This window comes from Aegilops tauschii, chromosome 1 (assembly GCF_002575655.3).
Source record: "Aegilops tauschii subsp. strangulata cultivar AL8/78 chromosome 1, Aet v6.0, whole genome shotgun sequence".
NCBI lineage: Eukaryota > Viridiplantae > Streptophyta > Magnoliopsida > Poales > Poaceae > Aegilops > Aegilops tauschii.
In genome coordinates this window covers 472,053,138-472,070,384 of record NC_053035.3, presented here as the reverse complement: position 1 = coordinate 472,070,384, position 17,247 = coordinate 472,053,138, and the positions used below count along the sequence as shown (strand labels likewise).

General features: G+C 47.6%; 1 protein-coding gene across 1 annotated transcript; it reads right to left on the bottom strand.

Moving 5' to 3' along the window:
- Nucleotides 1–10,258: 10,258 nt before the first annotated feature.
- On the bottom strand, nucleotides 10,259–14,855 carry LOC109776598 (uncharacterized). Its single transcript, XM_020335262.4, has 5 exons — nucleotides 14,642–14,855; nucleotides 12,467–12,567; nucleotides 11,444–12,289; nucleotides 11,176–11,328; nucleotides 10,259–11,085 (listed from the first exon to the last, which is right to left on the bottom strand). Exons 1-5 carry the CDS (start codon nucleotides 14,766–14,768, stop codon nucleotides 10,684–10,686), a joined length of 1,629 nt encoding a protein of 542 aa, XP_020190851.1. The 5' UTR covers nucleotides 14,769–14,855; the 3' UTR covers nucleotides 10,259–10,683.
- Nucleotides 14,856–17,247: the final 2,392 nt, after the last annotated feature.

Here is a 17,247-nt window from a genome sequence, read left to right as displayed (position 1 = left end):
CAGAACTGTTCTCCTCCATTTTACAGCTGAAGAACTTGTCGGAGACATCATATCTCTCGACCCGGGCATGAGCTTGAAAAACCAGTTTCAGCTCCTCGAACATCTCGTATGCTCCATGTTTCTCAAAACGCTTTTGGAGACCCGGTTCTAAGCTGTAAAGCATGCCGCACTGAACGAGGGAGTAATCATCAGCACGCTGCTGCCAAGCGTTCATAACGTCTTGGTTCTCAGGGATTGGTGCTTCACCTAGCGGTGCTTCTAAGACATAATCTTTCTTGGCAACTATGAGGATGAGCCTCAGGTTCCGGACCCAGTCCGTATAGTTGCTGCCATCATCTTTCAGCTTGGTTTTCTCTAGGAACGCGTTGAAATTGAGGACAACGTGGGCCATTTGATCTACAATACATAGTGTAAAGATTTTTTAGACTAAGTTCATGATAATTAAGTTCATATAATCAAATTATTTAATGAACTCCCACTCAGATAGACATCCCTCTAGTTATCTAAGTGAAACATGATCCGAACTCAACTAGGCCGTGTCCGATCATCACGTGAGACGGACTAGTCAAGATCGGTGAACATCTCCATGTTGATCGTATCTTCTATACGACTCATGCTCGACCTTTCGGTCCTCCGTGTTCCGAGGCCATGTCTGTACATGCTAGGCTCGTCAAGTCAACCTAAGTGTATTGCGTGTGTTCCGAGGCCATGTCTGTACATGCTAGGCTCGTCAACACCCGTTGTATGCGAACGTAAGAATCTATCACACCCGATCATCACGTGGTGCTTCGAAACGACGAACCTTCGCAACGGTGCACAGTTAGGGTGAACACTTTCTTGAAATTATTATAAGGGATCATCCTACTTGCTACCGTCGTACTAAGCAAATAAGATGCAAAAACATGATAAACATCACATGCAATCAAATAGTGACATGATATGGCCAATATCATCATGCTCCTTTGATCTCCATCTTCGGGGCACCATGATCATCTTCGTCACCGGCATGACACCATGATCTCCATCATCATGATCTCCATCATTGTGTCTTCATGAAGTTGTCACGCCAACGATTACTTCTACTTCTATGGCTAACCGTTTAGCAACAAAGTAAAGTAAATTACATGGCGTTATTCAATGACACGCAGGTCATGCAAAATAATAAAGACAACTCCTATGGCTCCTGCCGGTTGTCATACTCATCGACATGCAAGTCGTGATTCCTATTACAAGAATATGATCAATCTCATACATCACATATATCATTCATCACATCTTCTGGCCATATCATATCACATATATCACTTGCTGCAAAAACAAGTTAGACGTCCTCTAATTGTTGTTGCAAGTTTTTACGTGGTTTGTAGGTTTCTAGCAAGAACGATTTCTTACCTACGTATGACCACAACGTGATTTGCCAATATCTATTTACCCTTCATAAGGACCCTTTTCATCGAATCCGTTCCGACTAAAGTAGGAGAGACAGACACCCGCTAGCCACCTTATGCAACTAGTGCATGTCAGTCGGTGGAACCTGTCTCACGTAAGCGTACGTGTAAGGTCGGTCCGGGCCGCTTCATCCTACCATGCCGCCGAAACAAGAAACGACTAGTAGCGGCAAGAAGAATTGGCAACATCAACACCCACAACTTCTTTGTGTTCTACTCGTGCATAGTAACTACGCATAGGCCTGGCTCATGATGCCACTGTTGGGAATCGTAGCATAATTTAAAATTTTCCTACGCTCACCAAGATGCATCTATGGAGTCTACTAGCAACGAGGGGAAAGGAGTGGATCTACATACCCTTGTAGATCGCGAGCGGAAGCGTTCCAATGAACGTGGATGACGGAGTCGTACTCGCCGTGATCCAAATCACCGATGACCGAGTGCCGAACGGACGGCACCTCCGCGTTCAACACACGTACGGTGCAGCGACGTCTCCTCCTTTCTTGATCCAGCAAGGGGGGAGGAGAGGTTGATGGAGATCCAACAGCACGACGGCGTGGTGGTGGATGTAGCGGCTCTCCGGCAGGCCTTCGCCGAGCTTCTGCGCGAGAGAGAGAGGTGTTGCAGGGGAGGAGGGAGGCGCCAAAGGCTGTAGTGTGCTGCCCTCCCTCCCCCCCCTTTATATAGGCCCCCAAGGGGGGTGCGCAGCCCTTGGAGATGGGATCTCCAAGGGGGGGGCGGCGGCCAAGGGGGAAGGGGTTGCCTTGCCCCCCAAGGCAAGGGGAAACTCCCCCCCCCCCTAGGGTTCCCAACCCTAGGCGCATGGGGGGAGGCCCAAAGTGGCGCCCCAGCCCATTAGGGGCTGGTTCCCCTCCACTTTCAGCCCACGGGGCCCTCCGGGACAGGTGGCCCCACCCGGTGGACCCCCGGGACCCTTCCGGTGGTCCCGGTACAATACCGATAACCCCCGAAACTTTCCCGGTGGCCAAAACTGGACTTCCTATATATAATTCTTCACCTCCGGACCATTCCGGAACCTCTCGTGACGTCCGGGATCTCATCCGGGACTCCGAACAACTTTCGGGTTTCCGCATACATATATCTCTACAACCCTAGCGTCACCGGACCTTAAGTGTGTAGACCCTACGGGTTCGGGAGACATGCAGACATGACCGAGACGCCTCTCCGGTCAATAACCAACAGCGGGATCTGGATACCCATGTTGGCTCCCACATGTTCCACGATGATATCATCGGGTGAACCACGGTGTCGAGGATTCAATCAATCCGTATGCAATTCCCTTTGTCAATCGGTATGTTACTTGCCCGAGATTCGATCGTCGGTATCCCAATACCTTGTTCAATCTCGTTACCGGCAAGTCTCTTTACTCGTACCGCAATGCATGATCCCGTGACTAACGCCTTAGTCACATTGATCTCATTATGATGATGCATTACCGAGTGGGCCCAGAGATACCTCTCCGTTTACACGGAGTGACAAATCCCAGTCTCGATCCGTGCCAACCCAACAGACACTTTCGGAGATACCCGTAATGCACCTTTATAGTCACCCAGTTACGTTGTGACGTTTGGCACACCCAAAGCACTCCTACAGTATCCGGGAGTTGCACGATCTCATGGTCTAAGGAAAAGATACTTGACATTGGAAAAGCTCTAGCAAACGAAACTACACGATCTTTTATGCTATGCTTAAGTTGGGTCTTGTCCATCACATCATTCTCCTAATGATGTGATCCCGTTATCAATGACATCCTATGTCCATAGTCAGGAAACCATGACTATCTGTTGATCAACGAGCTAGTCAACTAGAGGCTTACTAGGGACAGGTTGTGGTCTATGTATTCACACATGTATTACGATTTCCGGACAATACAATTATAGCATGAATAAAAGACTATTATCATGAACACAGAAATATAATAATAACCATTTATTATTGCCTCTAGGGCATATTTCCAACATGAGTCGCCGAAGCACCTTACCCGGCTCAAGCTCATCTCCTTAGCCATCCGAAGACCATGGAGCAAGGCCTCGTACTCAGCCGCATTGTTAGTACAAGGAAACATCAACCGTAGCACATAATGAAACTTGTCACCTTTAGGGGAAGCCAATACAACTCCAGCCCCCGAGCCCTCCAATTGCCTAGACCCATCAAAGTGAATAGTCCAATATGTATTATCCGGCTTTTCTTCAGGCACCTGTAGCTCTGTCCAATCATTGATGAAATCCACCAAAGCTTGAGATTTAACAACAGTGCGTGGTACGTATTTCAGACTATGAGGCCCAAGTTCTATAGCCCACTTAGCCACTCTCCCTGTGGCTTCTCTGTTTTGGATGATATCTCCGAGGGGAGCAGAACTAACCACAGTGATGGGGTGACCTTGGAAATAATGCTTAAGCTTCCGGCTTGCCATGAACACACCATAAACAAGCTTCTGCCAATGCGGATACCGCTGTTTGGACTCGATGAGCACTTCACTGACGTAATAAACCGGCCGCTGAACCGGATATTCCTTACCCTCTTCCTTGCGTTCCACCACCACAGCGACACTGACGGCTCGTGTGTTAGCAGCTACATACAGTAATAAGGGCTCCTTGTCAACCGGAGCAGCGAGGACTGGGGGCTCAGCCAGCTGTCTCTTCAAATCCTCAAAAGCAGTGTTAGCAGCATCATTCCAGACAAAGTCATCAGTTTTCTTCATCAACTGGTACAGTGGCATGGCCTTTTCACCCAAACGGCTTATAAACCGGCTCAAAGCAGCGATGCGGCCTGCTAGACGCTGGACGTCGTTGACGCACGCCGGCTTAGCCAGAGAGGTGATTGCCTTTATATTTTCCGGGTTGGCTTCAATGCCTCTGTTGGAAACCAGGAAACCCAAGAGCTTACCTGCAGGAACACCAAAAACACACCTGGCCGGGTTAAGCATCATCTTGTAAACCCGGAGGTTATCAAAGGTTTCTCTAAGATCATCAACCAGGGTCTCCTTCTCCCTGGATTTAACCACGATATCATCCACATAGGCATGAACGTTGCGCCCAATCTGGTTATGAAGAAAATTCTGCACACAACGCTGGTAAGTCGCCTGTGCACTCTTGAGTCCAAAGGGCATAGACACATAACAGAAGGCTCCAAAGGGAGTGATGAACGCCGTCTTCTCCTGGTCCTTAACTGCCATTTTAATCTGATGGTATCCAGAATAAGCATCCAAGAAACTTAAGCGCTCACAACCCGCCGTAGCATCAGTGATTTGATCAATACGGGGGAGAGCAAAAGGATCAGCTGGACAAGCCTTGTTTAAGTCCGTGTAGTCCACACACATCCGCCAGGTGCCATTCTTCTTGAGCACGAGCACCGGGTTAGCTAACCATTCTGGATGAAAGACTTCGACAATAAACCCGGCCGCCAAGAGCCGGGCCACCTCCTCACCAATGGCTTTCCGCCTCTCCTCATTAAACCGCCGAAGGAATTGCCTGACCGGCTTAAATTTCGGATCAATATTGAGAGTGTGCTCAGCGAGTTCTCTAGGTACACCCGGCATGTCAGAAGGTTTCCATGCAAAAATGTCCCTATTCTCACGGATGAACTCGATGAGCGCGCTTTCCTATTTTGGATCCAGATTGGGACTGATGCTGAACTGCTGAGATGAATCACCCGGAACGAAATCAACAAGTTTGGTCTCATCAGCTGACTTAAATTTCATGGCCGGCTCATGCTCCGTGGTCGGCTTTTTCAGAGATGTCATATCTGTTGGGTCAACATTGTCCTTGTAAAACTTCAGCTCCTCTGTTGCACAAACAGATTCTGCATAAGCTGCGTCACCTTCCTCACACTCCAAGGCTATCTTCCGGCTGCCATGAACCGTAATGGTCCCATTGTGACCTGGCATCTTGAGCAGTAAGTATACGTAACACGGCCGTGCCATGAACTTGGCGTAAGCCGGCCGCCCAAAAATGGCATGATACGGACTTCTTATCTTGACCACCTCAAAGGTCAATTTTTCCGCCCTGTAGTTGTATTCATCCCCAAAGGACACTTCCAGCTCGATCTTGCCAACTGGATAAGCCGACTTACCAGGCACCACACCATGGAAAACAGTATTGGACTGGCTGAGGTTCTTATCAATCAACCCCATACGACGGAAGGTCTCATAGTAGAGGATGTTGATGCTGCTGCCCCCATCCATGAGCACCTTAGTGAACTTATATCCTCCCACCTGAGGATCCACCACCAGGGCCAGGTGACCCAGATTGTCAACCCGGGGAGGGTGATCCTCCCTACTCCACACAATAGGCTGCTCAGACCATCTCAGATAGCGCGGAACCGCCGGCTCAACAGCATTCACAGCCCTCTTATGAAGCTTCTGATCTCGTTTACACAGACTGGTGGTAAACACGTGATATTGTCCACCATTGAGCTGCTTTGGGTTGGTCTGGTATCCCCCCTGCTGCTGTTGATGACCCTGGCCGGACTGCTGATTAAAGCCCCCTTGAACATTCTGAGGATTAAAATTTGAGCCGCCGCCCGGGCCATGAAAACCGCCAGCGCCTGAGCCGCCGCCAGAGCCATTGTTGCCATTAAAGGCATTGGAATTCTTAAAGGCTTTCATGATTGCGCAATCTTTTCATAGATGAGTAGCTGGCTTCTCCCTAGAGCCATGCCTCGGGCAAGGCTCATTCAACAGCTGCTCAAGCGTTGGCCCGGAACCGTCGGCTCGGGGAGGTGGCCTCCCCTTGCGTCGCTGGTTGTTACCCTGTGAGCTGGCATTGGCCACAAACTCTATGCTGCCATCAGCCTTACGCTTGCTACCTCCTTGGTTTGCCGGGTTATGCTGAGGGCCCTTGCCATTGCCTTTCTTCTTTCCCTTCCCTGTCCTTTCATCATCTGACGCGGGGTCCTTGGTACTATCAGAGTCGGCGTACTTGACGAGAGTTGCCATCAGCGTACCCATATCATTGCAATCGCGCTTGAGCCGCCCGAGCTTCATCTTCAGGGGCAGGAAACGACAATTCTGCTCCAGCATTAAGACTGCAGAGCCGGCATCCATCTTGTCAGATGAATGTATTATCTTTTTGATCCGGCAAACCCAATGTGTCGTAGACTCACCCTCCTGCTGCTTACAGTTAGTCAAATCCACAATCGACATAGACTGCCTACAGGTATCTTTGAAGTTTTGGATGAACCGGGCTTTCAGCTCAGCCCAAGACCCGATAGAATACGGTGGCAGCCCTTTCAACCAAGTGCGGGCAGTCCCATCTAACATCATGGTGAAATACTTGGCCATTGCCGCTTCACTGACCTCCAGCAACTCCATGGCCATCTCGTAACTCTCGATCCAGGCTCCGGGTTGTAGATCAGCCGTGTAATTAGGCACCTTCCTAGGCCCTTTGAAGTCCTTGGGTAGACGTTCATTGCGGAGAGCCGGCACTAAACAAGGGACACCTCCAGTCCTCGTAGGGATACCCACGTCGACGGAAGCCGTCGGATAAGCCGGGGGTGGCTGGTAAGCCGTCAACTGAGGCACCTGCTCCGCCTCTTGCCGTGCTCTGTCTTGGTCTGCTGCGTAAAAGGCTCCATTATGAGCCGTCGGATGAGCCGGGCCGTGGCCAGGAGGCAAGTCATGGCGTCGGACGTTGCTTGAGCCGGTCGCTGAGACCATGTGTCTGCTATAACTCGGGCTCCGGCCTGGACGAGGGGTTGAATGAATCCTGTCCCGGCTATAAGAATACGCCTCCTGCTGTGCTAGAGCCGTCTGAAGGAGTTCCCTGACCCGGCGGGTTTCAACCGCCGTTGGAGAGTCACCATCAATTGGGAGAGCCGCCAGCCGCGCCGCCGCGGCGGCCATGTTTTCCAACGGGTTGGCATAATGACCCGGCGGTATTGGTACGTACTGAGGCGGGGCAGGGTTCACCGGGGGAGGTCCCATCACTTGGGGCTGAGTTGGCGTCCCCGCCCCGGGCACTATGATCTCCGGCGGGTTACTAGACCCTGCACCCGGCGTGTTGAAGAGGTTTCGAGGATCGTAAACCGGAGGGAGTCGAGATTGGGCCTTTTGATGTCTCCTTCTCATGACCTCATTGGACGCGTTCTGATCCATCGTGAGCCGGAAGGACTGCGCCTGAATCAACTGAGTCTGGGCATCGAGAGCCGCCCTCTCCGCCGCCATCCTGATCCCCTCCGCCGCCAGATCCTCCTTGGCCTTTGCTAGATCCAACTTCAACTGTGCCACCTCTACGTCATGTTGAACTTGATCCGCCGGAGCTACCGTAGTGGTCAACAGGACCGTCATCTTGTCTGTGAGATCCATCAGCACCTGAGCCGGCGAAGGCACCGGGCTTCCTGACCCAGAGGCGGGGTTCTGAACAGGTTGCGCGCCGGCCATGAAGATTCCAACCCGGCTCGGTGGTTCAAAGGGGTCCGGAATGCTGTCGCCGTCGGAACAGCCCCTGAGCCTGCCATCCTGAAGTTGATATAACGAATTTGACTCATCCGTGGCCGACTCGCCGCCAGAGCCGGCAGCCGTCTCATCACCAGATCCAGACCCTTCAGAGAGTCCTCCATGGACGCATCCCACGAAAGCATGCTTCAAGGCAGGTAGAGCCCGGGCGGGTTGTGCGCGCTGAGCCGTCTCGATGAGATCGGCGCAGAGATCCGGCTCAGGGCCCGGCTCACCAATCTTGCCAATGAAAACATGAATTCCGCCGAAGGGGACCCGGTACCCGTACTCGATTGAGCCGGCGTCGGGGCCCAAGTTTGCATCGTCGATGTAGAGCTTGCCACGACGACTCTTGGTCATCTGGCCTACAGCGTATCCCTTGAGCCCTTCGAAGCTGCCCTTCAAGAACTCAAATCCACCGTGCGCCAGCCCCACGGTGGGCGCCAACTGTCGTAGATTTATCACGGCAGATGTCCTCGTGCAAGGACTTAATCGTGGAGCCATCGCAGCTAGGAAGCTTAAAGGGGTTAAACGGGACAAGGAACACGAGGGTTATACTGGTTCGGCCCCTTACGGTGAAGGTAAAAGCCTACGTCCAGTTGAGGTGGTATTGATTAGGGTTTTCGATGACCAGGGAGCTTAACTGCTATGCCCGGCTCTCGACTTGATCTTCTTCCCCCCAAACCGCCGCCGGGTCGTCCCTTTATATAAAGAGGTTGACGCCCAGCGGCTCTCAGAGTCCCGGCCGGCTCATAACAGCGTCCGGCTCGGACTCCTAGCTATTCTTGCCTTACACTACAAGCTTTACCCTAACGGCGGCTAATACTACGGGCCTTAAGCCATCTCCGGGTCTTGGGCCCGTTGGCCGACCCGCCGTCTTCAAGTTTGGTACTGGGCTTCGCGTGATGACCATTATGAGTAACCCGGCCCCTCCTGGGTGGGTGACTCCAATGGTTACATCCTCAACAGTGTGCATTGAGCATTTTAGATAATTCTACCCCGTGGCACAAGACCATTTGAACCCCTCAGGAGATTTAGAAAGACGGTGTTTTCTTGCGTTTCTTTTTTTGGTGGACTTGAGTCATAGGAACACCGTACTATTAAGAGGGGGTCCGCTTCGGAAAGGTTTGGATGTAATCTTCACGTACACTGTCCTTGCACCCTATTCCCTTTCCCGGCAATTGAGCTTGTTCATCATTATGTTTGAACCTTGGCAGAACCGGCTAAGCTGTAGTACCGCTTCTCACAACGGTAGTACCGCTCCAACGGTACTACCGCTGTGTAGTTTGGCTCCTACTTCCGCCTATTTCGTGGGTTCTGTATATGAGCAGTAGTAGAGCGGCAGTTCGCCAGGGTAGTACCGCTCCTGCGGTACTACGGGGCTAAATGCCTCTCTACTACCGCGGATCTATAGGGTCTCTTTGAGCTAAGCGGAAGTACCGCTACTCTCCACGGTAGTACCGCTTAAGCAAAACTACCGCCGAAGAGTACTGCGGGGAGTACCGCTTATTTGCCTCGTTCTGTTGTGGTCTGTTCAAATCCTGGTGCTCGCATTATTCCTGGATTTATTTCAGGATTTCCGGCGATACGCTTTTAGTGGGAGGAGATGTTCCCGTCGATGATGAGGCGTCTACGATGACTTCGTAAATCTCAAGATGATATGCCGGCTCAGTCTCTCGGAGGTGCTCAGAAGGGTAGGGCGTGCGTTCATAAGGATGAGTGTATGCGCGTATGTATGAGCGCTTGCGTCTGTACTGTGTTAAAAAAATCAAGAGTGGTGGTTCTGGCTTCCTGTTCTCTTGTTGACGTTTCAAAATCTGTTCTGTTGCAAATGTTCGGCGTAGTACTTCTGCGTTTTTGGTTGCAAATACAGTAGTTGACTTGTATACCGAGAAGAATGCTCAGCCCAACTCTGAACCGTCCATTTCTCTCTGGTGTACATTCTGGCCCTGCACTGCAGTGCCGGTTCACAATCCGTTCCGTCCGTTGCAAATGCTCGGCTCCTCTTTATTTTTTCAGATAAAGAGTACTTTAACCTATTTTGTCGCAAGGGCATTTACCGAGACTGAATATTTTGGTGCCCTTGTTATAACATGATGGATTGGCCGGTAATAATTTCTAACGCTTTTTAATTTGGCAGACCATAGACTGCAAACAACAAACTACTAAACGACTTGCCGTTTCACCCTGCTCAACCTGATGCTGCAGCACTTGCACTTCTTGCTGCTTCTCACGGCGGCAAGAAATCTGGCGTCCCTTGCATGCACAGCGGAAGCTTCACCCGTCTAGAGTGTCCTAGACCATCTAAGCTACATCCAAAATGATATAAATATGCTGATACAAAAAACAAATAAAATTCAAAACCAAAAGCTAAACTGCCACGGCTACTTCCAGAGCAGCAGCACATCAAATGGTATTCCAGGCTTTACATTGAATGATTGGATGAAACATCATTTGCCATTCAAAACTCTAAAACAAAACATCACTGCACTAGCATCTCCAATTCAAACAGCCACTAATAATCTCTTAATATTGTATTAACGCAACTTCTAATATCTCTAGGAACAGATAACTCAAAAGTCCCACTTCCGGAGTTGAACAAAAGCCTGGCCAATAAATCTCTTATTGTTCACAGCAACGAAATTAATAGACACCAGCAACCAGCATCTATTGCTACCGAGATCCCTCCGTACCACGTCAATGATCCACTGGTACCTTTTTCTCGAAAAGGAGGATTACCCAGGGCCCCTGCATCAAGCGGTGCACACAGCCATGGTCTACCTACTTTCCAATATGGCATCGAGGACAAGGCCCCAGAACCTCGAATTGAACGGACGAGGGAACTCTTCCCTTGATGTATCTATCCGCTGTCTCCACAGCTCTATGAGCTTCCTCGAGAGCTCTCTTGCTCAACGACCAGCATTGGCCAATCATTCTCGCAGTTGGGAATTTGGCGATGTTACAAGTTCTCCTATCGTAGCCATAGGTTATGTCGAGCGTGAAGCGCTCGAGTGAATGTGTTCGCTCGAGGATGTGAACTGTGAGCTCAACTAGGCTCTTGGCAGAACAGAAGCCCGTGATCATCACCTTCCTGAGACTGTTATTCCGGCACTCGAGATTTTGCCTCCGGTATTCAGTGTCGTCTCCAACAACAGGGTCATGCATCATGGCATCCTGCTCTACCTGCAGATACATATGTAGGATCAAATACCATTCTTCTGATAACAGTGCAATACATTAATACCACTCTGAGAGATGTACATAGAGACTTACGCGTAGGATGAAAGATTCCAAGGCAGGAGAAGCATCAAGAAAAGAAACCAGAGAGAAGGCATCATAGTTTGGGGATAAGTGCGGTTTAAGGAGTGCAATTTCCAAGTTCTTGAGGCGAGGGAGCTTGGACGGCAGCATTGGAGTGTTGGCATTCTGAAAAATAAAAAGATTAACCATGCTTTATTTCAACATACAATTCTTAAATAGATACACATACTTGAATGCTCCTTATAATTTGAATCGTTGAGACATTAAAACCAACACATACCTCACTACGACCGCGCAGGGTGAGGCTCTCAACATTTTGAGCAATGGACGGAAGGCTAAAGCGAGCATAAGAGAGAATACCAGACAGGCAGACAGGCGAAATATCTACATTCTTAAGTTGCGAAGAATTTCGGACATAGATGACCGGTGTCCCGCCATAGTGAAAAGAGCCGAGTTGTGGAGCATCTATCTCTACCACCCGCACCATCTTGCATAGTTTAACAGCGAGGAACTTGAGCTGCTGCATCGTACAAGGTATTTTCAAGCAAATTTTCCCACTACATGCATCAATCACTAGCCGCTCCAGGGCAGAAGATTTCGAGAGCAAGTGCCCTAATCCATCCTCAGTAATGTGGACATGGCACAGATGTAAACTTTTCAGTCTTCTCAAGCGCCCAAGTATTGATGTGGGGTGAAAAGCGCAACCAAAGAGGCTAAGAGACTGAATTGAACTTGCAGCTGCCTCATCAGATAAAACCGAACACGGAAAGTTGTAGATTTTATTCATAACTAAAGGCAACACCAAGCTGAATTCTTGGATCCCAGATTTAATGATTCGGAGCCACCTGTCGAGGTAGGAGGCTTTGATATCGCTGCAAAGTCCAAGCTCAAGTTTAAGTGTCTTCACCTTCACCCCATTGCCATAATGGTTTTTAAGAATTTTGTCAACTTTATCAATGAGATGGGTTTTCCTTTCCTCAAAATCTGTGTCATCCAAACCAAGTGTACGGTCACTGAGTATGAGGCTTGAATAGCTTCTCCAGGAATGCACAAATCTACGTGACACACAGGCAGCACGAGCAGCATCTTGTACTGGCATGATAGAATGTATACGGTGTATGATGTCCTGCAGAACCAATGTTGACAAGTTCAACCATTAGCTTCGTAGCTAGGAGCTGACTGCAATAAATAACACTAGCAGTTGCAGATTCATCACGAAAGTCCTATGCCGAGATGCAAGTGCTAGAAGTTGTGATATAAAAGATCGTTGTAACTAGGATACTTCATTGCCAGCAACACATACCTCAGGGAGTACCTCCAAACCAAGTTCTTGTCCCATATTTGGGGCACATTCACGTTGTCCGCAGGTTGCACCATTTGTTTCAGTGGCCTTTGACCCACTACCTGCAACGCAGTGGGAGTTGTTAAGTACTATGTCTCAATTTTGCTCATGAAACTCAAATTTTGCAAGAGAGAACTATGAACTCTCACGGACTAGTGATGCCTGAACAAGAAAAGATAAAAATGCGGTACGAAAGAAAGCTGGAATAACCAGTCCAGTTATAAAGGAAGAAGAGGCGATAATCTGAAATATGCTGAAACTGTTCCATGTAAGAATTTTTTTAAGGAAAAAAAAAACAGCAGAGGAGTTCCGTTCTCTTTAGTACTAGCCTAGTTGTGCTTCAAGTACCTAGGATTTCCAACCTGAACTGATATCTCCCATATTTGTCGCCTTAGAGCATCACCAACAGTTAGGTGTTGGCCGACTAAAGGGTACTAGCCTAGTTGTGCTTCAACAGGATGGCGGTTCGACCCGCAATGTTGTATGGCGCTGAGTGTTGGCCGACTAAAAGGCGACATGTTCAACAGTTAGGTGTGGCGGAGATGCGTATGTTGAGATGGATGTGTGGCCACACGAGGAAGGATCGAGTCCGGAATGATGATATACGAGATAGAGTTGGGGTAGCACCAATTGAAGAGAAGCTTGTCCAACATCGTCTGAGATGGTTTGGGCATATTCAGCGCAGGCCTCCAGAAGCTCCAGTGCATAGCGGACGGCTAAAGCGTGCGGAGAATGTCAAGAGAGGGCGGGGTAGACAAATTTGACATGGGAGGAGTCCGTTAAGAGAGACCTGAAGGATTGGAGTATCACCAAGCTATGGACAGGGGTGCGTGGAAGCTTGCTATCTTATGGGTTTCACCTCTAGCCTACCCCAACTTGTTTGGGACTAAGGGCATCTTCGATGCAGGGCGCTAGTAGGAGGCGCCAGGATAAAATCCCCATCCGATCGGTAGTTACGGCGGATAATCCTGGAGTCTGCTTGGCATCGGTGCAAAAGGAGGAGTCAGGCGCTTGGCCTTTTTCCTTGCTGCAAGAGATAAATATTGAACGCCAGGGCAGCTGTTTTACGAGTTTGTTAGCGCCCATATTAGCTGCTAGCGTTGAACGAGGGGACGCTTACGTGAATTTTTAATCTTTTTGTATTTATTTTTTCTCTACAAGCGTCTATATAAGCACCTAGCATTGTAAATGCCCTAAAGGCTTTGTTGTGTTGTTGTTGTTGTTGTTGTAGAGCATCACCAACAGTTCTTGTAAAAAAAATCCCTGTAAAAGTGGTTTTACAGGGTGCCCATATAAAAATTTCCGAGTTTAATGGAACTCTTGGAGCACTTCTTTTTGTCCCAACTTCCTCTAACCCACAATTTTTTTTACTGATACGGGAACTGTTGGAGATGCTCTTAGTTCATCCCGCGATCTAACAGGAAATTTGTAGCACAGCTGGAATCCCAAGGGAACTGGATCCTCTAACATACACAAGGAATGTTAGAGAAGCTACAGTACCCTAACTTTCCTTCTGTTAATCCATACTATTAAGGCTAAAATAACTTAAATTAATTTTTAAATTACAGATCTAGTATGCCCATTCATAGTAATTACATACAAACAAGTTGATGGTGAGATAAAATTAATTTTGGATTTTTTATATCTACAGTAATTACCAAAAGTAAATAACCTGCTAATAGTTCGTAACATTCCTTCTTCATTTTACACTAGACGTGCACTGTAGCATTGTGACTTCCCTTCTCTAAGTTAGAGAATCCGGAACCGAGACGATTATGCTTTTGGTCGGTGGTCGCAGATCTGAGCTTGGTTTCTCGTCAAAGGGAGGGGAGGGGAGGGGATGGGGATCTGAACTTGGTTTCTCGCCATAAGGGGTTAAAAATCTGAACTTTGACGAGGAAAGCAGTCCAGGTCCCCGAAAATCCAGAATACGGTCTGACGATTTGAAAGAGTTGGCCGGAGGGGCGTTCCGGTGCGGCCGAGCGCCGGAGACGAGGTGGTGGGAAGGAACTATCATCCACGGCGAGGAATTTTAGTATTGAAAGTAGTTTCCGAAATGAATTGGGGTGCAATTAGATCAGTTTTCGCCTAACACAGAAGAAGCGAGATCCGAGATGCGTTCGCGAGTATACGTACCTGCAGCAGGAGGTGTAAGAGGTTTCAGCAGCCGATGCCGACGCCGACGCCGTGTCCGCCGCACTGCGTCGCGGATAGCGGCGAATCGGGGTCGAGAAGACCATGGGCGCAGACGACGGGGCGACATGGTGAAACAGATCCCCTGTCGAGGCGCCGCTAGCTTCTTTTCTCTTCTTTTGTATATTTATTATTTATGAGGGGAGAGGTTGCCCGTACCGATTCCTAGTAAAAATCGTACTCCTATATAGAAGACGACTAGCGGATCGGCCCATTAGAGCATCTCCCGTGCTATACAAAACTTATTTTAGGTTCTAAAAACAAATAATGATTTTAAACCACCATGGCCCAAAAACGATGATCCAATAGATGATGTTGGTGTGCTCCTAAAAAAATGATGTTGATGTAAAAATAATACTTTAGATTTGCTCTAGATGTAAAATAGGGAACTTATGATGCAACTTTTGCATCACTTGTGCCTCTCGAGTAAAACCCGAGCAATCGCGCGTGTAGCCCAATTGTCGTGCGGAACTTTCCCGCGCCGCGCTTGACCACCCCATGCTGTCGCCCGCCGCCGTCGGACCCCATGAACACCTTCTTCGACCCCGCGTCCACCAATGTCGCTCCGGCGATGGCCGCCTCCGCATCTGCCGCCGTCGCCGTGATGCCTCCTCCAAATCGCGGGGCCGATTTGCAGCCCCTCATCCCGTAGCCACTGGCGGACTTGAATCGCCGACGAGAAGAAGGAAGTCTTGATCAAACCACGAGGTGGCGTCTTGAAGCGGTCGTTGCGTGACCCCGCCGCGGCTTCGTCCCGGGTGAAGAAGAAGAAGGAGGAGGTGGCGGCGGCTGCTACTTCATCGCCTGTGTCGCCGGCACACCGACAACTACTGCTTCATGTGCACTAGCTTTTTCGCCGGAGACAACAAAAATGTGAAGCAGCCATCGTGTGGCTGGTGTATTTTACATAAGCTATTGGAGCAATAGCTATTTTTGCATCATCTACTGGAGTTGAGGGTTTTTGGTGATGTAAAAATGCACTTTTAGGTGATGTATATTTTACTCGAACCACAATTTGATGATGCGAAATACATCATCTATTGGAGATGCTCTTAGTGTGGTTTGCTTGCTGCGCTGTAGGTTCCCTCTACTCTTGTTTATTCCTTTTTTCTTTTATGTTAGCTTATTTTTATTCAATGCTTTTGTCTGTTATATATATATATAATAAGGGATTCTTAGTTTTTTTAGGAATTTTATTTTCTTTTTGTTTCTTTCTAGGGTTTTATTAGTTTTTCCTTTTTCAAAGACATATCTACTTTTTCCTAAGTACACAATATACATTTTAGAGCACACATAAAACAATTTCCTGATAGGCACTGGACATTTTTCATATACATGATGTACATATTTTTTAAAGAATGCATGTTTTGAGCACTTTTTCGAATACATGAAAACATTTTCCAAATAAAAGTTTTACATTTTTTTAACGGCGATAAACATTTTTGAAATTATGTGAACATTTTTAACATTATATAAACATTTTGGAAAATTTCGTAGACATTTTTGGAAAACAAGAATATTTAAATAACAAATAAAAAATATTATCCTAGATGAACATTTTTTTAATATTGTATATAACATTTTTTACAGTCACAAACATGTTTTTAAAATGCGGGAATAGTTCCATAAAATGTCACATACATTTTATAATGGTACGAAACATTTTCTACATTACACAAACATTTAATGTGAATGTGGGAACACTTTTTCATTGTCACGAACTTTCTTTTAAGTTATTAAGATATTTAAAACGGCGCTAATAAAAAATTATGCTATGTGAATATTTTTCAAAATCATTTTTAATTTCTTGAGTAAATTTATGTTTTTGAAATAAATATGAATAAAATTAGAAAAGATATATAAAAAAAGAAACTTGAGTGAAGTCGGCATGACGAGCCGCATCCTATCGGGCCGCCCATCACCGCCGCCCTGTAGGCGAGGTAACCGTCAACCTCACATAGCCGCTAGGGTCTTCATGCGGGCTTTTGGATGGAAGCCCTCACGTACACTGTCAATATATTGGAGAGCAACTTCTTCGGAAGCCCATAATATAAGATGTTAATTCATCTAATATGTGAGTATATTGGATGTTATAAGATACTCCCTCCGTTCCTAAATATTTATCTTTTTAGAGATTTTAAATGGACTACCACATACGGATGTATATAGACATATTATAAAAGAGTATTGTACTACATCATTGTGCAATTGTTGTTTAGCTTCTAATATTAACTTGGTGCTTTTAGGTACATATGTCATTGGTAAAGATCCGTGCTTCGACCCTTTCTGCGTATGGGGCAATGAGATATCGATGAACCAGCATCAAGTGAGGAAGCTGATAAAGATTGTTAGTAAAATGGGTCCAAAGATGGCAATTAAACTATTTGTTTACATTTTATCCAAGACAACAGCGAACTGCAGGATGGTAAGTAAGAACTCTGTAGCCTTCTTTTTACTGCCCATAATGAGTTGTGTTAGATGACAATGTCTGAATCTTTTCCTTTGCAGTGGTTGGCAAAGCAGTTTACTCAAGATTACCTCTCAAACTA